The 26,016-nt window shown below is 37.0% G+C and overlaps 1 protein-coding gene and 1 long non-coding RNA gene across 2 annotated transcripts; both read right to left on the reverse strand.

Moving 5' to 3' along the window:
* Positions 1 to 1,745: 1,745 nt before the first annotated feature.
* Positions 1,746 to 21,329, reverse strand: LOC109159473. The gene is made up of 4 exons (XR_002050582.1): positions 21,264 to 21,329; positions 20,017 to 20,018; positions 6,247 to 6,254; positions 1,746 to 1,756 (listed from the first exon to the last, which is right to left on the reverse strand). It is a non-coding gene; the product is annotated as an uncharacterized LOC109159473 (long non-coding RNA).
* A 940-nt stretch (positions 21,330 to 22,269) lies between these two features.
* On the reverse strand, positions 22,270 to 23,571 carry LOC109159440 (protein pleiotropic regulatory locus 1-like). Its single transcript, XM_019307551.1, has one exon. It carries the CDS (start codon positions 23,495 to 23,497, stop codon positions 22,319 to 22,321), a length of 1,179 nt encoding a protein of 392 aa, XP_019163096.1. The 5' UTR covers positions 23,498 to 23,571; the 3' UTR covers positions 22,270 to 22,318.
* Positions 23,572 to 26,016: the final 2,445 nt, after the last annotated feature.

Below are 26,016 nucleotides of genomic sequence, written 5' to 3' on the forward strand. Positions count from 1 at the left end.
TTCTTGTTTTGCACCTATTATTTTTTGTTATTTTCGTTTTAATCTTTTATTTTATTTTTATGTATTTATATATTTTGTTAAATATTTATACATATATTTTATATTATTAAACATAAATAATATCAGTTGAGAGATCTCAACAAAGCGATTAAAATAAGACTAATATTTAATATAGATTAATTAAAAATTAAATTATATAAAACATAATTTTAACAAAATTAAAATGATTACATCCAAAAAAAAATTTGAAAACACATCCAAAATTTAATTGTACTAAAATATTTTTTTTAAATGCTATTGACCCTATACTTTCTTTCTCAACCTAATAAAGCACAAAGAGTCAGCAACGCCCCCACTAAAGTTCGATTTCATGACCTCCACATGGGAGAGGTCACTACATGCCATATGAGCACAAGGTGCTTGGCATGCTAAAAAATTATTATTTGGCATGCTAAAAAATTATTATTTACATCAAGATTTATATTTTATATTAACTAATAAACTTTTAAATTTTGAGAAACCAAATTATTTTAGTGTACGGCCGCCGGCTCCGCCTTAGCCACGAAGGCTTTCATTGTTTTCGCCTCGCCCCTCCGCCTTAGCCACGGGAGGTTGCCTTAGCCGCGAAGGCTTTCATTGTTTTCGCCTCGCCCCTCCGCCTTAGCCACAGGTTTAACCTCCCCCCTTCCCACTGACTCTATTACATTGTAGTATCAAAGTAACACTTCCACTAAGGCTCGAACTCACAACCTTCCAAATGGAAATCCAACCTAGGTACCATTAAACCACATAGTCCTGGTGTCTGGCTATAAAGAATGTTTTATTATTCTATCGATCTTTATTGTAAATGTTTCGCCTTATGATTAATGAATTAATGTCTTTATTCTCAAAAAAAAAAAATTATTTTAGTATACAATAACATTTAGAGTGATGAGTTAGAGATGATGAATAAAATTTGATGTGAAAATATTTTTTTTTGATGTGAGCTTTAATGTTTTGGTGTAATTTGGGTTAGATTGGAGATGGTGTAAACTTGTAACTAACAGAGAAAGTTCACTAATCACAAATTGAATTACCAACCCTTTCATATGTATGCCATGATTTTAGATTAGATGAACGTTTTATCACCTAAAACTTTTATGCATTAAACAAATATTATACAAATAATTTATTTTTAAAAATTTTATAACAAAAAAGTAAATAATTCTTTCCAAATAATTCACAATTTAACACACACACATATATAGTAGTTTAATAAAACCCAAAATCAATCTAAATATGTTATGTTGACTTGTCCAAACTTCTCATTTGCTACCTATAATGTTGCTTTAGTACGATATATAGTTGTATATAAGTCAAACATTACTCATAAGAAAAAATTTAATATTTTTGATAAAAATAATAATACTTATACATCAAAATATAAAAGTATTACATTTGTCTTTAAAAGTATTATTTTTTTTGAAAGCCAAATTAATCAGATTGCATTAGCCACCAAGGGCTCAATAAAAGAAGGAGGTATATCCCTCCAGAGTGTTCTACCTGCTACAACATATACATGCTTAGATAAGGAGTGCGCCACATGATTGGCCTCCCTATTAACAAATAAAACCTGGGAACCTGGTAAAGCATTAAGTAGGCGAGTACAAGATAAAAGAATGAAACTAAAATAGTTACGAAACGAACTAGCATGTGTAAGACTCGAAACCAAAACTGCTGAGTCAGTATAGATTCTGCCACCTGAGTACCCGTTATCCTTCAACCAAGAGAGGGCTTCACACATTGCCATAGCTTCCGCCAAGAGGGGATCATACGGACACGGCAAGGGACCATTACCTGCTGCCACGAAGGAGGAATCACTATCAAAGACTACAAAACCATAAGCCGCTGCGTGTTGAGAGCCGTGAAAGCCGGCATCAATGTAACATTAGACTAAGGGTGGTGGGTTATCACTTTGTGCATGCAATGTAACGGCGCTGCTGGTGTTATTAATTCCACGGGCCTGCTGACTATCCATCCACACAGTCCACTGAGCCGCATGTCGCCCCAGGAGCAAAGCCGGCCGTGGGACAACATACTCCCAAACAGCCGAGTTCCTAGCAGCTCAAATGCTATGGAGAATACCACATATTCTGCCTTGTAGCTCTCGAGTATACCCGGATGAGCCGCCAAGCCACTCCTCCGTCCATTGGAAAAAATTCCTGTTGGCAAACGGGGGAATTTGAATCTGAGAAAGTTGCCAAACATTAATAGCAAATGGACACGAGCAAAAAACATGCATAACACACTCTTCAAACAAACCACAAGACGGACATATATTAATAATATCGACCCTCCTAATAATCAAATTATCAAGGGTGGACAATATATTCAAAAGTGATCTCCATAGGAACACCTTCCATTTGGGGGGAACCTGCAGCTTCCAAATATTATTCCATACAGGTTATGGGTCCGAATTCAAGAACCCCAACCTCCTATATCCATCTTTAACTGAATAACACCCCCTTATATCCCCCCCCAATACCAAATATCCTCAAAATCCATGCTCACAGGCAATCTCAAAATCAACTGTGTATCCCGTGTATTAAAGTTCTGTTGCAAAAGTTCCAGATTCCAGTTACCCGTATGGGCATCAATCAACTCCGAAACTAACATTGGGTGTCCGTTAATAGCTTGATCAGTTTCAACATAAGGATTCTGACGATCCGGAAGCCACGGAATCGTCCAAATCTGCGTAGTCGTGCCATTTCCGATTCTGCGCCTGCAACCAGATTTTATCAAATCTTGGCTGGCCATAATGCTTCTCCAGACATAACTTGGGTTACCACCAATAGTAGCCTCATAAAAGGATGTAGTTGGGAAGTACCTCGCCTTAAAAACACGTGCCATTAAAGATGTGGGATTAGTAAGAAGCCGCCAACCCTGTTTAGCCAATAGAGCAAGATTAAACTCGTGCAAACGTTTAAAGCCCATACCACCATACTTCTTTGGACTGCACATCCTATCCCAGGCCAACCAATGTATGTTACTATCATTGCCCCCATTCCCCCACCAGTACCTGTTCATTAACCTCTCCAGAGAAGCACATAAAGTGATCAGAAGCAGATAAATACTCATTGTATAAGTTGGCATGGCCTACGCCACACTCTTCAAAAAGATTTCCTTACCTGCCTTAGTTAACAGCCTCTTATTCCACGAGCCAAATCTCTGTCTCAGCTTCTGCTCAATGTAAGCAAAAACCGCCCTCCTATTTCTGCCAACAACGGAAGGCAAACCCAGGTACTTCCCAAAATCCTCCGCCTGAGAAACCGTCATAAACCCTGACACAAGATCCCGCATCTCTGCTTGTGTATTTCGGCTGAATGAAATGCTCGATTTGTGGAAATTCACCGCTTGGCCAGAGAAGGACTCATAAACCCCCAAACATCTTTTAACTTCCAATGCTTCCTGCAGATTAGCTTTAAAGAAGAGCAAGCTGTCATCTGCAAAAAACAAATGTGAGATCGGTGGTGCCCCCCGGGCCACTCTACATCCATGAATAAGCCCTTTTGATTGTGAGTCCTGCAAAAGCAAAGATAGACCTTCTGCACAGATTATGAAGAGATAAGGTGACAAGGGATCCCCCTGCCGTAACCCCCTTGTAGGCACGATCTCCTCCGTAGGTCTGCCATTAACCAATACCCTGTATCGTACGGTTTGGATACACAACATAATCAAATGTACCCATTTAGCATTGAAACTAGAGATGTCAATGGGTCGGGTGTGGGTCGGGGAGGGCTACATCCATCACCCGACCCACCTTATATTTTCTCCACCCACCCCCACCTCCAACCCGCATCGGGTGGACTTTTTCAGAACCCACCCCCACCTCCACCGGGTGCGGGTGCCCACTACGGGTACCCACCACTTATCATCTTATTATGTTTTTCAAAAAATAATATTTAAATTATTTACACATAATAAAAAAATAAAATCCATTAGTGATACTAAAACATAAATAATGGAAATATTTAAATATAATAACTAAATTGTTAATTTTTAAAAATAAACTTAGTAGTTTTGATGTAAAAAATAGTAAAAAGATACACGAAGTTATATAAACTTTTATAAATAACTACATACTAGTACTTATTTTACTATTTTATATATATATATATATATATATATATATATATATATATATATATATACACACACACACACACACACACACACACACAGACATGGTGGGTCGAGTGGGGTTCTAGCCGGGTCTTGTACATAAAACCCGAATCCAACCCGACCCACCGCGGGTTTGCTTTTTTAAGACCCACCCCTGACCCACCATCACCTAAAAAAACCCGATCCATACGGGGTGGATTCGGGTGGATATCCACGGGTCGGATTGAAATTGCCATCCCTAATCGAAACCCAGACCAACAAGCATATCACTCACAAAGGACCACTCCATCCTATCGTATGCCTTTGCCATATCAAGTTTTAGTGCAGCCCACCCTACCTGGCCTAACTGCTTCCTCCTCAAGTAATCTCCAACCTCAGAAGCAATCAGTATATTGTCCGAGATCAACCTACCCGGAAGGAACGCACTCTGTGAATATGATATAATACTTTCTAACAGGGGTTTCATACGATTTGCTAACATCTTAGCCATGATCTTATATATAACATTGCATAAGGCGATCGGGCGTAAATCAGAAACATGCTCGGGAACACATTTTTTAGGAATCAAAACAATGTTTGCATCATTCAAGCAATCAGGAAAAGTTGATTGGGATAGACAATTAAGAACAAAGGAAGTAATATCCTTACCAATAACATCCCAGAAAGCTTGGTAGAAACCAGGATTCATGCCATCCGGACTAGGAGATTTAACTTTGCCCATAGAAAATAACGCAGCCCGCACCTCCTCCGGCTCAAAGGGGCGCAATAACTGTGTATTCTGTGCTTCAGTCACACGTGTTTGCAATGAATCCACTCTGAAATTCCCCGGGGAACCCCCTGAAACAAAGATCTGTTTATAGTAAGAAGTAACCAGCGAATCCAAAGCCTGACCCTCCTGCCATACCCCGTTATCATTCTTTAACTTTTCAACAAAGTTCTTCTTTTTCCGGTGTGACGCATACTTATGGAAGAACTTTGTATTACGATCTGCCCCACACAGCCAGTGCTGCTTAGCACGCTGCCTCCAAAACGCCTCCTCCTGGGATAGGGCTAGATTTAGACTGCTGTCTAGCTGTGCAAACCGGGCCAATGATGCAGGATCACGACTACCTCGCAACATATCCATCTCCTTCCGTAGCACACCAATCCGCTTTCCAAACTTGTGATGCCGATCACCCCCCCCCCATGCTTTCAGGCCCTTTCCACACTGAACAAGCCTAGCCTGCATATTCAAACCCTGCGAATTGGCCCACTCGTGCTCCACCACCCCCCTACAACCCTCATCCAACAACCACGCATTCTCAAAGCGAAAACTACGTGGCCTAGCAGCATGCACTAAACCATAAATATCCATAAAGAGAGCCGAATGATCCGACGAGTTCGTACGGATATTGTACACCCTCGCCCTATCATACTGACCCAGCCAATCTATGCAAGCCACTACCCTATCCCCAATCCACAGTACCCTTGCCCCTTTCCCAAGTAAAAGGATAGCCAATCATGGGAAGAGACACCAAACCACAATCCTCCAGGGTCTCACTGAAACCTTCAATCAAACCATTCGGATGCGGCAATCTACCCCTCTTCTCTGATTGGGCCAATATATCATTAAAGTCCCCCAGAACCACCGACGGCAACACAGAAACCCCTTTAAGTGACCTCAAATAATCCCATGATGCCCTTCTCCTATTTCTCTGAGCATAGCCATAATAACACGTGAGCCTCCATTGCGGCCTTCCTGGAAGCAACACCACCAAGTCAATATGATTATCGGTAAAACTGATCAAGCTAGCATAGTTATTCTTTGCCCAAAGAAAACACAGGCCCCCCCCCCCCTTGGACCATGACTGTCGACCTTAAAACACCCCTCAAAACCCAGTTTAACTCGTAACCTCTCAGCATGACTACCATCTACCATCGTCTCCATCAAAAAAACAAAATCCGGCTTCCTTTTGGACACAAGGTCCACCACTTCTCGAACCGTCCGTGGATTGCCCAAGCCACAGCAGTTCCAAAACAAGGTACTCATTGGGAACGGCGGGCTTGGTCCCCAGGTCCCACCAAAAAAGAAGATGATACTTCCACTTGCATGCCTCCATCCACCTCCACCACACCACCGTCAGCCCCCCTACGCCGTTTGGGATCCACCCTAACCCCCTCCTCCGCCCCAGCACTACTTCCCGAAACCCCCACTGGACGGCTAACCCCATCCAGATTGCCCCCGGCGTCCGGACGCACCGCCTCACCAATTACCGCCACGGCAGTCCCGACTGGCCGTAATTCTCCACCTGGCACCCCGCCATTCCCTATCTCACGTCGTCGCTCCTGCCCCAGTTGAAACCACCGATCCCCTAGAACCTTGGCCGGACTCATACCCCCCGCCTTCAAAGCCGGACCATACAAATACTGCTCGGGCCTGAGTGATGACCGTCTCGCATCAAGACAGAACTTATCCGTGTGTCCCAACTTGCCACAAAAAAATCATCTTCATGCGGCGTTTCAAGGGCATTGCCACATCATGCCTAACCCGAACTTGGTAGAAGGTAGCCCATGGTCTTGTGAAATTCCGATCATCCACCCGCAAGTATATCCCCACAAAGTCACCAACCTTTTCCAATACCTTCTCCGTATGTAGGAAGATCAAACACTTGCACCCACAAGTCTATCGAGTTCAATGCTACCAGCGCCGGATTGTCATCACCATGCAAAGGCTGGCAAATCAGTGAAGCGTTTTCGAAGGCCCACGGACCCTCCTCCAAAACACGTAGCCTATCCGCTTCGTCGAAGAAGGTGAATAGGAAGAGATTCGGCTGCACATCTGTCACCTCGATGCCCATCAATGAACGCCATACCGACGCCAGAACCCTCTTCATCATCTCACTCTTGATCGGCCTATTAGTTAAGAAGCGCCCAACTATCGACCAGGTCCGATTAACTGCTGTTTGATCAATTCCGCCGGCCGGTTCTTCCTCAAATCGCACGCCAAGGTCTTCTTCCTCCAGAGTAATATCAGCCGTAGTGTCGACAAGGTCTTGAATGTCCATGCTGACGTCGAACAAGAATCAAAGCCAGTCGCCGATGATCGTTTGCTTCAAGAATTCGGTAAAACCCTAGATTCCAGGGTAGGAAGATGGAGAAACCCTAGATATCAGGGTAGAGAGAAAAATCGTGTACAGGAACTTCTAATCATATATGTCTTTAAAAGTATTATGTTTTATCTTATAAGTAACAAACATTTTATTCTTGATTTTGTATTACATTTATTAGTATAATTAAGTATTATATTTACATATTGACCCGAATAAGGATTCATAAGATAATCTCACACAAGTGTGAGTCGATGATTAAACTTGTTCTAGGTAGAATTCCAAGCGCTGGGTTGGGTCAAACATCCTAGTTCAAGTTCTTTGTGAAGTAGGGTAGTATAGGTTCTCAATATATATATATATATATATATATATATATATAGGGCTTAGCAGAATCCGAACAACCCGAAAAAACCGGCCGAACCGCGAACCGACCAAGACCACCCGAACCGAACCGCTACCCGATTCGCGAAACCGAACCGACATCCAAAACGACGTCGGTTTACGGCATTCGGGTAGGGTGGGTAAAAAATACACCCGATCCGTCCGAATACCCGATTAATACTAGGGTTGCGTACGTAGATAGCAATACGACGTCGTTTAGGCTTAGTATATATATATGTTGTTACTCCTAACTTCACATTTGCGCAGTCAGTCTCTTGATTCTCTTCTCTTGCTAGGGTTTCCAGACGAGAGCTTCTCTTCTCTCATTCTCTGAGACTCTGACAGCACGTTTGGTTCACGGAATGAATTTTGAGGTAATAGGAATGCTATTCCATAAGGAATAGAATAGGCAAGGAATAGAATAGGATTTGTATTCTATTGTTTGGTTCGCGGAAGGAATAGACTTTAGGAATTATATTACAGTGTTTGGTTGATTTAAGGAATAGAAATGAAATATGTTTTAAAAGACATAAATACCCTTATAAAAATATGTGATGGTGGTGATGGTGACGGTGGTGGTGGCGGTGGTGGTGGTGGTGCTAGGGTGGTAGTGGTGGTGGTGGCGGTGGCAGTGGTGGGGACGACGGTGGTGGTGTTGACGGTGACGGTTGTGGCAGTGGTGGTGGGGGCAGCGACGGTTGTGGCGGTGGTGGTGGTGGTGGTGGTGGCGGTGGTGCTGCTGTGTGGTGGTTCTGGTGGCGGTGGCGGCGGCGGCGGCGACGATGGTGGTGGTGGTGGCGGTGGCGGTAATGGTGGTAATGGCGGTGGCGGTGGTGGTGGCAACGGTGGCAGTGGTGGGGGCGGCGACGGTGGTGGGGGCAGTGACGGTTGTGGCGATGGTGGTGGTGGTGGCGGTGGCGGCGGCGATGGTGGTGGTGGTGGTGGCGGCGACGACGGCGGCGGTGATGGTGGTGGCGACGATGGTGGTGGTAGCAGCGGCGACGATGGTGGTGGTGGCGGCGGCGGTGATGGTGGTGGCGGCAACGACGGTAGTGAAATAGGATATATTTATATATATGATAAAAAAAAATTTGGTTAAAGAAAGGGGTAAAAAAGGAAATAGATTCTAAAATCTATTCATGAGCGTTCAGTAATAGGCTAATACCAGGGGGGGCCCTAGTAATAGCTATTACCTTATTTGAGGTAATAGGCTATTACCAAGAATATTATTCCTGGTAATAGAAATGGTTACCAAACAACGGAATAGGCCTATTACTGGGAATGCTATGCCATTCCCGGCCTATTCCGTGAACCAAACGGGCCTGAAGCCCTCGTTCTCCGGGGTATTTGTGAGAAAAGAATTAACTCGCTGACCCTATTTTTATATATTTGCAGTTCTTAAATTTATTGTGATGTATTATGTGGTCTCTGTGATATTGTAGTGGAAGCACTGACTTTGTTAGTTGTTACTGCAAACCCTAGTTTTGTAAAAGTTATTTCTTAAAGTTATTGACATATTTCTCTGAGTTTATTGCGAATTTGTGATCTATTTTGTGTCTCTGTGATAATGTGGTGGAAGCACTGACTTTTTATTAAAACCCTAGTGTTATAAAATTGATTTCAGAATCTGTGAATGTGTGATATGTTGTGTGACATTCTGGATTTCTGGAGGAAGCACTGACTGTGTGTGATTATGGTTTCTATGATTCTTTGAATTGTGGACTATGATTAAGTCAATCTGTTGAGAAGTTCCAGATTGTATATCACTTGTCCCTTGTCCCTTGTTTGTGATGTTATGATACTTGATTATGGTTTCTATGATTCTTTGAATTATGGACTGTGATTAAGTCAATCTGTTGAGAAGTTCCAGATTGTATATCACTTGTCCCTTGTTTGTGATGTTATGATACTTGATTATGGTTTCCATGATTCTTTGATTTCTGTGGACTGTGATTAAGTCAATCTGTTGAGAAGTTCCAGATTGTATCTTATAAATTTGAGTTTTATAAACTTATAATGTCTCTTAAAGGCTTTAATTGGTGGAAGCCCCATAGAAATTCTTATAATGATGTTGATGAAATGAGCTGTTTTTATGTTATAACAGTCTCTGATTCATCTGGATATTTAAAATATATCCCTGAATCTGGATTTCTTTGTAAGTTTATGGATGTATTCCCTTAATTGTATTTGTATATTTGTAATTTTGTATTGAATAATGCCCTTTAATTAATTATGCATTCATGTTTAATGATGACACAAAATGTGTTTGATTCTGGAATGCTTATGAATCCTGCTGTGTGTACTGATAGTTTACCATTTTTAGATGGATAATATCAGTATGTCTGGTAGTCAACCTCCCAACTCCTCAATTGATGGACCTTCAGGGGTGGAAGCCCAAACTGTTGAGAATCAACAGAATGTGCAACATCCTACTGTTGTTCCAGCCAAGAAGAGGAAACAGGTTGCTTCCAGATCACCAGTGTGGGATCATTTTGAGTCAATAAAGGATACTAATAATGTGGTTGTAAAAGGCAAATGCATTTATTGTGCCAAAATTAACCACTGTGAGACAAAAAAACATGGGACTTCTTCCTTAAGAAATCACATGGTTAGTTGTTTGAAAAATCATCACTCCAAGGAAACTAGGCAGTCCTTGTTAACATTTCAGGCTGTTACATCACTTACAGATGGTCAGCCTACTGTGGGAGAAATAGGGACTTGGGTTTTTAATCAAGAGTCAATAAGGAGGGCCTTGGTTGAAATGATAATCATAGATGAATTGCCCTTTAGGTTTGTGGAGGGAATAGGTTTCAGGAGGTTCATAACTATTGCTTGCCCTAGGTTTATAGTTCCATCCAGGTGGACTATAAGTAGGGAAATCCTAGTTGTCTATGATGAGGAGAGACTGAAATTGAAGTCATTTTTAAGGGGAAGCAGTCATAGGGTTAGTATCACTACAGATTTTTGGACATCCATCCAAAGAATTAACTACATGGTAGTTACTACCCATTTCATTGATTCTGAGTGGAAGCTTCATAAGAAAATCCTTGCATTTGTCCCTGTTACCTCTCACAAAGGTGAATATCTAGCCAAAGCCCTAGAAAATTGTTTGCTTCAGTGGGGGCTTAGAGATGTGTTTCCTGTGACTGTTGATAATGCCTCATCAAATGACACTGCTATGGGGTTTCTGAAGAAAAAATTGGTGTCTTGGGGATCATCTACTGTGAGGACAAAGTATCTTCACATGAGATGTATTGCCCATATCTTAAACCTAGTAGTTCAAGATGGTCTTAAAGATTGTGATAGTTCAGTTAAGAAGGTTAGGGAGGTGGTTAGATATGTTAGAAACTCTCCTGCTAGACTCAAGAAGTTCAGGGATTTGGCTGATTGGTTGAGTATTGAACAAAGGTCTTCTTTGTGTTTAGATGTTCCAACCAGATTGAACTCTACCTATTTGATGTTGCAGTCTGCATTAACTTACCAAAAAGTGTTTGAATCTTTGGAGTCAGATTGCTCTTTGAAGTCTGATTTGGGTAATTCAATTCCTGATTTTATGGACTGGGAATCTGTTGGCAGTCTGGTTCAATTACTGAAGTGTTTTTATGACATGACCATTAGATTTTCTGGTTCTTTATATGTCACCTCAAACACATTATTTACTGAGATTTCTGATCTGTACTGCCTATTGAAAGGCATGGTGGAAGTTGGTGGGCCAGTTGGTGTAATGGGGAAAAATATGAAGGCAAAATTTGAGAAGTATTGGGGTGATGTTGAAAAAATGAATCTAATGATATTTTTTGCAAACATTCTAGACACTAGAGACAAGTTAGAGTATATGCCTACTCAGTTTAATCATATGTATGGTGAGGAAAAGGGTAAACCATTCTATGACAAAGTAGTTGCTGGTCTTGCTGAGTTATTTGATGATTATTCTACATCTGCCTCTTCTTCTGTCCCTTCTGTGCATGTCCCTTCTGTGCCTGTGTCTGTACAGCCTACATCCGCCTCTTCTGTTTCTGTTGGGAAGCCACAACATTTTCTGAAGTCCCAAATTAAATAGCAAAGATTGGAGTCTGGGGGTAAGAAACAAACTGAGTTAGATATATACTTGAGTGAGGGAATAGTTGAAGATGAAGAATCTTTTGATATACTTGGATGGTGGAAGATTAACTCTGCTAGGTTTCCAGTTCTGTCTAAGCTTGCTAGGGATGTCCTAGCCATTCCAATCTCCACTGTAGCCTCAAAATCTGCCTTCAGTACTTCTGGAAGAGTATTGGATCCTTTTAGGAGTTCTTTAACTCCAAAAATTGTGGAAGCATTGGTGTGTACACAAGATTGGCTTAGAATGCAAAATACTCCTTTATGTATTGAGGAGAATCTGGAAGAGTTGGAGATGTTTGAAAAAGGTATGACTTTTTAGTTTCAACTTTATAATCCTTTATACTTATATTTTTAATTGATTAAATTGTTAATACACTTAACTTTTGTTGTTTATTTTGCAGAGTTAAGTGGTGATGGTGGAAGTGGGAGGTCTCTTGGTTCTACACTTGCTACAATTCCTGTAATGTTATTATTTACATTACTTGTTTTACTTACTTGATTTTATTGCAATCTTTTACAGTATTTGACTGTTTAACTAAATTGCAATCTAATCTCACTTGCTATTTTTTGAGTCCACTATGTTTGACTCAATTACACTGGACATCTGTAAGTCTCAAACTCTGTAAGTATGAAGGCCTGGTAACTTGTACTAAGTTGCTGCCTCAACTACATTGGGCATTTGGTAATGTATGAACTATTTTATTCTGTCTGTTCACTTTAAGTTGGCAAGTTTGGCAATGATGACGTTTAATCTGAAAAGGAAAGGATTAAGTTGGTCAGTTGCTCTATACTTAAGGTATATTGAAGCAATAGGCCCTTAATCCAAATGATATGGAAAAAATGCTTACTGAGCCAATATTTATATAATCCCTTCTCTGTTTTTCATTTTCTAATGCTTGCTCAGTTGCTTTACTTGCTTGTGTACTAATTATTTACACTAACTTGCCACAATTCACAGGAAGAAGAATAGGTCTAATTGTCTGAATTCTAAAAGTCTAGGAGTTGCTGATTTTGGGTGAATTTGTATTTGTGGTGCTTCAGTTTAAAGTTTAAACAGTTGTGTATGTAGTATGTAAATTTGCATGTAGTATACTAGCTAGTATGTACTTCTGTAGTTTTTTTGGAGTCTTAGACTCTTAGCCACTTAAGAGTTAAGACTCTTAATGTTAGTTAATAGACTACTTAGTAATACTAATTACTAACTTAGTAACTTAGTATTACAGGTATTAGTCTATTACACTATCATTCTATTAATTATTTACTTATTTATTCAATATTTCAGACTTTCAGTTACTTATTATTTTGCTTTTGATTTTAATTTATGAATTTTTTATTTGATTTCAACAATTGTTAATAACCGAAATAATGTCGGATATCCGACCCGATCCAAACCGAACAATGATATAACCGATCGGATAAGTCAACAATTTTAAACGGATAGGGTAGTCAAAATACATATCCGAAATCCGATCGGATGAGCCTATCCGTCACCCGATCCGTCCGAATCGTCCGAATGCACACTCCTATATATATATATATATATATATATATATATATATATATATATATATATATATATATATATATATATATATATTTTGAGAAGAAAATTAGGGTGGGTAGTGTTGTTGTAAGTCATAGCATGGCGCCATGGCGCATGTGAGGACGTCTTGGACTTGAGGAACACTTACGTTGAATTGAATTCCATAGTTGAATACCAAATTAACCCTTCTGACTTCCGGAATATACTAAGGCCGTGTTTGGTAAAAAAATTGGCATATTGGTCAATTTTGGTTTTTTTTTTTTTTTTTTTTTTTTTTCGATATTAATTGTTTGATTTAGTTAAAATATCAATATAAGTGTTTGGTTAATTAGCTTTTTGCAATTCTAAAATGTTAAAATTCATAAAACTACTCCAAGCAACTTTTTCAATTAGTTTTTTTAGAAAAGAAATTATACCAAACAACTATCAGCTAACAGCTAATTTACCAAACACTTTTCTACAACAGCTAATGTTATCAACTAGTTATACTCTCTAATTAACACAATTAGCTAACAGCTAACAACCATTTACCAAACAGGGACTAAGTGTTTGGTTGGAATGAAAGTATTAAAGAAAAATAAGGTGAAAATTCAAATTACATTGTTTGGTAGGTGGGAATAGAATTCTTGAGAATTGAAAGAGAAAAAGTCAATAAAGACTAAAATGTCATTGTATAATAATAATTTTTTTTTGAAAATAATAATAATAACAAGGGCAAAATAGTAATTCGCCTTTAAATTACAATACACAAACTATAGAATTGCAATTCCTACAATGAATTAAAGAAATGAATGGTAATTTCATGAGAAAAAATTAGGTGAATATTCAATTTACATTGTTTGGTAGGTCGAAATAGAATTCTTGAGAATTGAAAGGGAAGAAGTGAATAAAGACTAAACTGTCATTGTATAATAATAACAAGGGCAAAATAGTAATTCACCTTGAAATTACAATACACAAACTATAGAATTGCAATACCCTTCAACTAAACCATGAAATTGTAATTCCATATGGAAATTGGAATTACAATTCTGCCAAACATAACTCTATTACATTGTAATATGTGTTCATCTCTACTTTCTCGACCTGTTGAAGCACAAAGAGCTACATACCATCTAAACACAAGGTGTTTGACGTGTATATTAACTCCGTGAACCGACCTGTTGAAGCACAAAGAGTTACATGCCATCCAATTATTATTATTATTATTATTATTATTATTATTATTATTATTATTATTATTTTTAATTTCCTCCAAAAGCAAACAAGTATATTAACTCCTCAAATCAAATTAGAGTATTTGTCTTCAAAAGTATTATGTTTTATCTTATAAGTAACAAATATTTTATTTCTAATTTAGTATTACATTTACATATTGACCTGAACCGACCTAACCCGTCTCATAAATAGTAATTGTGAGACGATCTCACACAAGTGTGACAATGATTAGACTTGTCCTGAACAGAATTCAAAGCTTTGAGTTGGGTCAAACATCCTAGTTCAAGTTGTTTGTGAAGTAGGGTAGTATAGGTTCTCAAAATATATATTTAATTCTTTTCTTTCTTTTTTTTTTTTTTGGTTGAGAAGAAAATTAGGGTGGGTAGTGTTGTTGTAAGTCAAAGATGAGGGAGGACCATTTCTCATAGAGATTCATTCAAAGCATGGCGCATGTGAGGACGTCCTAGACTTGAGGAACACTTACGTTGAATTGAATCCCATATGAATACCAAATTAACCCTTCTGACTTCTGGAATATACTAAACGTTTGGTTGGAATAAAAGAATTAAAGAAAAATGAATTATAATTTTGTGAGAAAAAATTAAGATAAACATTCAAATTACACTATTTGATAGGTTGAAATAAAATTCTTGAGAATTAAAAGAGAAAAAAGTGAATAAATACTAAAATGTCCTTATATTATAATAATAATAATAATAATAATAATAATAATAATAATAATAATAATGAGGACAAAATAATAATTCACCTTGAAATTACAATACAAAAACTATAGAATTGCAATTCCTCGGGAGAACTTAGAAATTACAATTCCCTTCAACCAAACCATGGAATTGTAATTCCATAGAGTTTGGTAAGAATGAAATTACAATTCCATCATGCCAAATATTCTCAAAGGGTGTTTTTTTTTTTTTTTTTTCCTCCTAAAGCAAACAAGTATATTAACTCCTCAAATCAAACACCCCATACATTCTAACATAGACAAAATTTTCCTAACTAAGAAATAGGTAGCTTTAGCTTGTTCACGGAACGCTTAACAAACAAAAGTAAAAATTAAAGAAATCATTTGCTAGTTCCTTTATGATCAAGTCATAAGAGGAAAACAAGAAGCTGGATTGGATACTTTGGTGCACTTGTAGAGTGTCCATCTCGATTTGTATGTTGTATAGATAGATAGATTTGTAGAATAATATATAAAGCAGATGTAATAGCAATTACTAGCTGTTTTCAGTCATTCATGAATCATGGCACCAATCAAACCACAAACTCTGTACTTTTACAGATTCAAAGAAGCTAACAAATATAAAAAGAAATGGAAAGAGGATCAAAATTCAGCATTTGGAATAAACCAACAAGAAAGGTAAAAAAAACAGAAGATTATAGTATCATCTACAGCACTTTACGATTAATGAAATCCGCAAACTTCAGTAGCATTTCATTTCACAAAAAATGCATCAACCCATCACCCAAAGACCAAAGTTTTTTATGCCTTCATAACAAAACATCAATAAATCTGAAAGCATAGAGCTTTATTCACTAGTTACTTCACTATCATCGGAGTACCCATTTTGCTCCAAATCTACATACTAAGGGTCTAAGAGACCCAGGGAAAAAAAAAAAAAAGAGTAAAGAAATGAGGGAAGTAATAAAAACGGTTAAATGGCATATTAACAGAGTCGGTTCTGAACATGTTGTGCGACCGCATAGAGCCCCCAATTTTTGAGGCCCCCCATATTTTTTTTTAAAAATGTATATATAGTATATAGGATTTCAGACTAAGTGCAAGAAAATTGAACCAATTTATGATAAGGTGACATTGAGGCCAGTTGACAATTACTTTTTTTTAAAAAAGTGTATATATATATATATATATATATATATATATATATATATATATATATATATATATATATATATATATATATATATATATATATATATATATATCCTAATCCCTTAATTCCCTTCCCTACTTTTGGTGGTTACCCATTCCTAAATTTCAATTGACAAGTACCATTGTTAATTAAGAATGACAATTTTCAATTCAAAATCTAAAAAAGAGTAAAGAAATGAGGGAAGTACTAAAAACAAGAGGTAAATGTCATATATAAGATGTTAGAAATAAACAGAAAATAGAACAAACACATTCATTGGTGTCCTCTCATTCTAGCAACATGGTATCAGAGCCGGCGAGAGTGAAGTAGTGGGCCGTGCTCGGAAAGAGGAAGCGACGTCGGAGCTCGAGCCGCACCACCATCGCCGCCGCCGTCCAGCTACTCCGACGCCACGCGCCGGCGCGTGAGGTGTTCTCCGTTCACCTTCATTGACGGCGATTACTTCGGTGGACTCGCCGTGAGTGCTAGGTTCTACCCATGTATGTTTTGTGGAGTTTTGGTTTTTGGATGTTTGCACTTAGGGTTTGCAGTCCTGGGTTGAACGTGAACAGGGAATAATTTGTTGCTTATCCTTAAATTTTGGGTTGTTGAATCATTACTTCCAGAAATCTCCAAATAGGCAGTCATGACAGAAGGAAGTAATAGGAATATTACTGTTGTATCTACTCCATCTAAATTAATTGATGTAATATTGACTACTGATGGGTCTAATTTTGCTGAATGGAGATTCTTGGTTAAAATTAATTTAGATGGAATGGGTAAAGGTGACCATTTAGATCAAGATTTCCATGCAGATAATAAAGAATGGGAAGCAGATGATAAAGCTTTATTATCACAGGTAATTAATTGTATTGATAGAAAGGTAATTTTATCAATGCAACATTGTACCACGGTTAAAGCAATGTGGGAATTAGTGTCTGAATGATTTAGTGGGACAAGTAATTTGAGAAAATTATATCAGTTGTCTCAGGATGTCTATAGATCTAATAAAAAAGGTCGAGATATGAGAGACTACTATTATGATTTTAAAAGCTTAAATGAAGCTTTATGCACTGCAATGCATATTACAACTGATGTGAAAACAATGAAAACACAACGTGATCAGTTAATTGTTTTTAGTTGGATTTCTGGGCTTGACAAAGAATATGAGATTCTTAGGTCACAGTCATTGGGAAACAAGGAATTAGGATCATTGGACCAAGTGTTATCTCATATACAAAATGCAGCAGTAAGTGCTGACAATAATGAACCGGTTGAGAAGAGTGTTTTTATATCACAAGAAATAAATAGTGATGAAAGTGTGTTTGTATCTCAAGGAAATTATACTAATGAAGGGTATAATAATCAAGGTGGAGGTGGTCGCCATCGAGGGCGTGGTGGAAGAGGTCGTGGAGGACCAAGGGTATGTTTCAATTGTGGAGAACCGGGCCATTTCAAAAATCAATTTGTCCTAAACTACCCTGGCAACAAAGGTTTGCTAACACAACCTCTGGATCTGAAAGACATATGGTAATTATGAGTTATGACACAACCTCTGCAGCGTTCAATCAACTGAAAATGTCTTCTCCTATGCAGTCTACATCCCACTTTCCATCCAATCAACCGTCTTCTTCTGCAACCTTTGTCCAAACAGGTAATCCTGTTGCATGTGTGTCTTCTTCATCTACACAGTGTGTCATTGACTCCGGAACTAGTGACCATATGACAGGTAATTCTAAGATTTTTCCACATATTCTCCATCTAATCCTGGTATGGTTACTCTAGCATATGGGTCATCCGTTCCAGTTTTGGGTAGAGGTAGTGTTGGTGCAGCCTCATCATTACCCTTGTCATCTATATTATATCTTCCAAAGTTTCTCTTTAATTTGCTCTATGTTAGCCAGATCACACGGTCTTTGAATTGTTATGTCTCATTTTTTCCGGGTTATTGTTTCTTTCAGGATCTTTTGACGAAGAAGATTTTTGGTAAGGGGAAGGAAGTCGAAGGGCTGTATGTGTTAGAACAATCTATTTCTACGTCTAAGGCCATGTTGAGTGATACCTCTCCTTTCTAGCTACATTGTCGGTATGGTCACCCATCACTATCGGTCCTAAAGAAACTCTTCCCTAGCTTAGAAGCACTGTATACTTTGCAGTGTGAGTCGTGTGAGTTTGCTAAGCATTGTCGGGCTTCCTACCTCATCGCATCAATAAAAGAGTACGATCTGTATTTGAACTTGTTCATTCTGATAGCTGGGGTCCTTGTCATGTTATAAGGAAGAATGAGTTTAGATATTTCGTAACTTTTGTGGACGACTTCTCTAGATGTACATGGTTATATCTTATAAAATCTAGAGATGAGTTTTTTACAATTTTGTGTAATTTTTGTGCTGAGATCAAAACCCAGTTTCATAAAATTATTAAGTGTGTGCGAAGTGACAATGCACAAGAGTATTTCTCTAAACCCTTTTCCACTTATATGTGCCAACTTGGGATAGTTCATCAATCCTCGTGTGCATATACACCTCAGCAGAATGGAGTGGAAGAAAGGAAAAACCGTCACTTGGTAGAAGTAGCTCGGGCAATTTTGTTTCAAATGAAAGTGTCTAAAGTCTTTTGGTCTGATGTTGTTCATACAGCATGTTTCCTGATCAATCGGATGCCTTCGTCTGTCCTTAAAGGTCAAATTCCTTATTCTTTAGTGTATTCGACTGAACCTCTTTTTCATCTCCCACCCAAAATATTTGGATGTACTTGTTTTGTCCAGTATGTTCGTCCTCAACGCCGAAAACTTAATCCAAAATTTCTTAAGTGTATATTCTTGGGATACTCGCATACTCAGAAGGGTTATAGATGTTATTCACCTGACTTGGGGCGGTATTTAGTGTCAACTGATGTTACTTTCTTTGAAAACATGGTGTTCACTGGGGTGTTGGGTCGTCTAGGTATGGGCCTACTCAAGACAATGACTTTCTTACATATACTATTACCATACCTGTCAAGTCTATTTCTAGACCCCTCATTACACATGTTTATACTCGGCGGCCGAGAGATGAAGTGGCACCACCCGAACCACAAGTGAATACTTCTTCCTTACCAAAATCTTCGTGAAATGATTTGGATCTTCCCATTGCCCTTCGTAAAGGTAAACGTCGTTGTCAAAACCCTATTTCCTCTTTTGTGTCTTATGATCATTTGTCGTTGTCATCTCGTACATTCGTATCACGTTTAGATTCTATGTCAGTTCCAAATACTTTGAGTCAGGCTTTAGCACATGATGGGTGGAGACAGGCAATAGAAGAGGAGATGACTGCTCTTGAGGACAACCATACATGGGATTTGGTACCCCTCCCGGTCGATAAGACTGCAGTTGGTTGCAAGTGAGTTTATGTTGTGAAAATGAACCCTGATGGGTCTTTGGCTAGACTTAAAACTCGTCTAGTAGCAAAGGGATATACACAGACTTATGGTGTTGATTATACAGAAACTTTCTCCCTGGTAGCTAAAATAGCTTCAGTTCGTATCTTAATTTTCTTAGTTGCATCTAACCAATGGCCTCTGTATCAGCTAGATGTTAAAAATGCCTTTTTGCATGGTGATTTGGTTAAGAAAGTCTACATGGAGCAACATCTTGGGTTTGTTGCTCAGGGGGAGTCGGAAGAGTGTGTAAATTGAAAAGGTCTCTATATGGCCTGAAGCAATCTCCACGAGCTTGGTTTGGGAGGTTTAGTAATGTGATTATGGAGTTTGTATGCAGAGGAGTCAGTGTGATCATACTGTCTTTTTCAAGCATACTAATGATGGGTGTATTCTCTTGATTGTTTATGTTGATGATATAGTAATCACATGTAATGATGAAGTAGGTATTGAAGCTCTGAAATCTTTCCTCAAAGAAAAGTTTCACACGAAAGATTTGGGAGTGTTGAAATATTTTCTAGGGATTGAAGTTGCTCGCTTTCGAAAAGGAATATTTATCTCCCAAAGGAAATATGTGCTAGATTTACTTGATGATACTGGGTTGTTGGGATCAAAACCATGTGAGACCCCTATGGAACAGGGTGTGAGACTTGTGGCTGGTGAGGGGGAGACCTTTGATTCTACAAAAAGATATAGGAAGTTGGTGGGAAAGTTGAATTATTTCACCATTGCGCGTCTGGATATTACTTTTCCAGTCAGTGTGGTAAGTTAGTTCATGCAAGCACCCATGCGAACTCATTGGGAGGCAGCAGTTCGAATTGTAAAGTATCTCAAGAATGCACCAGGTAAAGGCATTCAATATGCTGATCATGGACATGCGAGATTTGAGGCATTTTCAGATGCTGATTGGGCAGGTTCGTTGAGTGACAGGAAGTCTACAACAGGGTATTGTGTGTTCGTAGGAGGTAATTTGGTTTCTTGGAAAAGCAAGAAACAAACTGTTGTGGCTCAGTCCAGTGCAGAATCTGAGTATAGGGCGATGGCTCATGTGACATGTGAAATAACTTGGGTGCATAATATGTTGAAGGAAGTTGGTGTGGAAGTAATGAAGCCCATACGTTTATGGTGTGATAATCAATCAGCTATACACATTTCAAACAATCCAATATTCCATGAGCGTACCAAGCATATTATTGAGGTGGATTGTCACTTTGTGCGTGAAAAGATTCAACAAGGCCTCATTTCCATGGCTCATGTTCGTAGTGGCGATCAATTAGCTGATTTGTTCACCAAAGAGCTTAGCAGGGACAGGGTTGAGTATATTTGTAACAATCTGGACATGATTAATATCTATGCTTCAGCAGCTTGAGGGGAGTGTTAGACAGAAAGTAGAACAAACACATTCGTTGGTGTCCTCTCTTTCTAGCAAAATAAGAATAAGATGGATTGCTATTATACCTTTAACTAAGATGCTGAAATTTCAAGAAGTAGAAGAACCCAGATTCAGAAAATGCATACACACAACTACACAAGTAGAGAGAGAGGAGATGTCCATCTTTGACTTTACAGATCAATGCTAATGATTTATAGTTTAATAATTTATGAGTAATTCCATATACTTAGAGTGAAACTGAATTGTTCAAAATATATTAATTAAATTTGATTTGAAACATAGTTCAGGACATAAAACCAAAATGCAATGGTAAGGTGAATCCACTTAATGACACTGAAAAAACAGATAAAATATTCAATCTTATAACCCTTCCAAGCAGAAAAAATAAGGAAAAAAGTTGATTAATAAGAAATGGAATAGTATAGAACTTCAGAGTATTTAATTATCAGACATCTTAAAAATGTTTTTCTGCCTCACCATTCTTCTTTGAGCTCTATGGTTTGGAGAAAATAGCATCTTGTATTTTCAGCCAAAAGACTAACTTAGTAATCAACAACAATTGTTGTACACATCAAGCACCATATCTTAAACTACCCCCTACCTATTACAAAAATCCTACCAGCACTAAACATACAATACCATGAAAACTTATATTAGAGACCAAACAAAACCATCCTCACTCAATTCTTTAATTAATCCTCACAACTTTTCTTTCACCAATCCAGCACTAACTACAAATGAATGAAGGAAGATAAAACCAATCTAGCCAATAAAAATAAATTGTGCCAGCATTTTCTCATATTAAAACCACAGAATCCTAAAATCCTATCTTCAAAATTTCTATATATATTATTAATATAAGCATCAACAACAACAACAAAAACTATTTCATAAGAAATTCATAACATTGAACACTAAAATTTATAGTAACAAAATTGTTCAAATAAAATATTTCAAAATATAATTACTAGTTGCATAATATATATATATATATATATATATATATATATATATATATATATATATATATATATATATATATATATATATATATATATTTTACTAGTAATGTTGCTTATTAAAATGATGGTGAAGAGGGTGAGTTTCTGGGGTAACATTGTCATCCTCTCCTCCACATCTTTATAGTCTTGTCAGCCTCGCAAGTAATAAGCATTGTACCAGTTACATCATAGGCGAGTGCATAGATGCAAGCTTCGCTTTCCAGTGACCCAGGTTGAACAATAGTTTGTGCTTGCTGGAAATTGTGGCCACTCCTCCAATCCCAGAACCACAAGCTTCCATTATCACCTCCTGTAGCAATAACACCCTCGTCATTAACCGCCATTGCATTGATGATTGTTTTCTGGTGAGAAATCATGTTGTGCAAGAATTCTCCTCTGGGGAGGTTGAATTTTTTTATGTTGTCAGCAGAGGCAGACACAAAAGCATTATCCTCTTTTGGATGCATAGCCATCGCCCTCACAGATTTCTTGTGGTGTGCGAGTGTTGCCATAGTCTTAAAATATCTAATATCCCATAATTTTATAGTTGAATCATGTGATCCAGTGATGACCTGATAAGGATTCATTTGGCGAGTTAAAACAGAGCATACGGTGTTGTCATGCCCAGACAAAGCATGTATTTGCATGTTGGTTCTGATGTCCCAGAGCCTACACATAGAATCACGACCCCCAGTGAGCAGGACATTAAAGGTGGGATGAAGAGCTAAGCAGTAGACACCACTTAAATGGCCATGATAAGACTGAATCACCTGATTGTGTACTAGGTCCCAGTATTTTACTTGTTTATCATCACTGGCAGAGAATACGCAGGTTTCTATATTGCTAATAGCAAGGCCTCTTATTTGTTCCATATGGGCAATAAGAGTGAGGTTTAGCGTTCCAGTTGCTAAATCCCAAATCTTGATAATCCCATCAGCTGAGCCTGTACAAAACCATAAATTACTTTGGTCCACTGCAATAGACCTCACCGAACCCAAATGCCCACTAATCACCCTGTAATTCTTCCATTTACTTGGTGTTCTTTCCATTGTTGCAGCAGTAGAAAGGTTCCTGCTTTCTGATGAAAACCCATTTTGTGGACCTGGAAGAGCAAGGGCATTTGAAGGATGACCATAAATTGCTGGTTTGCTTGCTATAGCTCCATACTCAAGATTTAGCGGATCGGAAGGGGAGAAGTGGCCGTGGAGAGGAGAGAATATATCGAGAGGAGCGCGCTCCAGAGATTTGAAGCTCTGTTTCTTCAAAGATTGAGGTTCTACTGATAATTCCGAATCCATATTTGCAGAAACCTAGCTTGCTAGAGCCCTAAAGAACAGAGGTTCGGGTAGGGTTTTCTTCTTGCCTGTTAATGGTCTTTTTATAAAGAGGAATGGGGTAATTCTATGGAAATTGAGAGTAATATAATTATATTGGGAATAGGAATGAAATTAGCAGTATAAAGTATAAACCCTTATTTTGTCATGGAGTTTTTTCTCAAAATGGTCTATCGACTATTGTTCATTCTCAATTTTACATTTTGATCTTTAAGGCTTTAATTACACCAAATTTAAGTCTCTTGACTTTCAAAAACTCACATAATTTGGTCCTCCATTAAGTTTTCCGTCAACTCAGCGTTAAAATGGAGGGCATTTTCGTCCGTTTACTTATTGTATGCCTAATATACACTTAGGGGGTGTTTGGTTCAGGTTACATAACATAACCAAGGGAATGTGACATTCCAAAGCTCACATTCCAGTGTTTGGTTTATATTATCTTAGGGAATCTAACATTCCTTGGGAATGTCACATTTCCTCCACATAGGATTTTGAAGGGAATGTGATTCCCTTCAAAATCATAGGTAATGTAAGATAACATTGGTTATGTTAGTTTATTTTATATATATATACATATATATATATATATATAATTATTTTTGTAATTATATATTTTTTTATTTTTATTATGTTATGTTAGCATATAAAATAATTTTGTTTCTCGAGTTTAAGATTTTAGTTAATATTTTAAAATCATGTAATTATATATGATACCGTTATCTTATTTATTTATTTATTTTAATTTTTAAATTTATTAAAATATATAAAAATATGTTAAGGATATTATATTGTGTATAAAAGATAACCCTAAACCAAACATGATTATATTACATACTCAAATTTTAACCAAACACAGGAATCTAACATACACCGTAATTTAACATTTCCAGCAATCTAACATTTCCTAAGGTAATTTGACATTCCGTGAACCAAACGACCCCTTAGAAATATACGAGGGACCATTTTGTGAAAAACTCGTTTTTTTTTTTTATATATATTTCATTGTCTATATTTTTGTTTTTTAGACTCTACCAAATTAGAATTGTTGTAGATTTTTTTCACAAATATAAATAGTTAAAATCTCGCAATCCAACCTTAAATTTTTTTTTTTTTAACTTTCTCTATTGATTTTTTCTCTATGTCTAAACATACAAATGTTTCCTCTATTCTTATCAAGTTTTACAATAAGTTCCGTAAATTTTATAAATACTCATATACGCTTTTTTTTTTTCTTTTTATGGTCATATATATATACTAGTTTTTTACGCGCATTGCGCGATTGGGATAATGCCCAATATTAAGTACTTTAAGGTATATCAAGGCAAGATTATATTGAAATTGTTCATGCATAGATAATTGAATGTTAAATTTCTGTATTTAAATAGGCAATTCTAAGTTTACAAATGCAAGATAATATAGTCAATATTGATTATAATTGTCAATAAAATAATTGTATAGGTATAGTTGAAATCAAATACGGGACATAAGGGAGAGCAAATAAAAATTAGGGCATAAAATATTAAATATATACTAATATTGAAGAGCTAACTGCTGATTGTTAAACAAGGACACTTCAATTTGTTGTGTAATTTGAATACTCTTTTTGTCAATAAATCGCCCAAGTAGTTAATATGATTGACTTAATTATATATATTTTTATTTTTTAAAAACAAGTATTATTATTATTATTATTATTATTATTATTATTATTATTATTATTATTATTATTATTATTATTATTATTATTATTATTATTATTATTATTATTATATGTATACCTTAGGTCATTTTACATGTTAATCTAAACAGTTAATTTTTTCAAATATCTTTTTACCAATCGTTGATATAATTCGCTGGTCAAATTCGCTAATATAATCCGCTAACGCTAACCGCTAACTGCTGATTGTCAAACAAGAACATTGCGAGGTAATTCTCACTTCAATTTGTTGTGTGATTTGAATACTCTCTTTGTCAACAAATCCATCATGTAGTTAATATGATTCGCTTTATTAATTATAATTTTTTAATTTTTTCATGGTATTAATAAAATACTTGGTAAATAAATATATAGCATTATTCTGTATTTTAACTTTGATATTTAATTAAAAAATAGTGCACAAAAAATATAATAGACAATGTAGTGAATATAATCAATTGATGAATTTGAATGTAAATAATTTTTACGTTGGAGAAATATAAAGACAATATAACTAATAAAATTATTTCTCTTAATTAATTTATTGATAATGAATAATTTTTTTTTTTTAATAAAGACATTGTAGGGACAATGTAGCAAATATAATCAATTGATGAATTTAAATGTAAAGAATTTTGATATTTGAAAAAAATAAAGACAATATAACTAATGCAATTATTTCTCTTATTTAATTTATTGATAATGAATAAATTTTTTTTTTTTTGAATAAAGGCATTGTGGACACATAATTCTAAATTAAAGAAATGCATATGTATTATTTTTTGTT

Source organism: Ipomoea nil, unplaced genomic scaffold (assembly GCF_001879475.1).
Source record: "Ipomoea nil cultivar Tokyo-kokei standard unplaced genomic scaffold, Asagao_1.1 scaffold2827, whole genome shotgun sequence".
Lineage (NCBI taxonomy): Eukaryota > Viridiplantae > Streptophyta > Magnoliopsida > Solanales > Convolvulaceae > Ipomoea > Ipomoea nil.

Bases quoted from the DNA above. Each gene is read 5' to 3' on its own strand.
- LOC109159440 (XM_019307551.1), bottom strand. From the start codon at position 23,497: ATGGATTCGGAATTATCAGTAGAACCTCAATCTTTGAAGAAACAGAGC.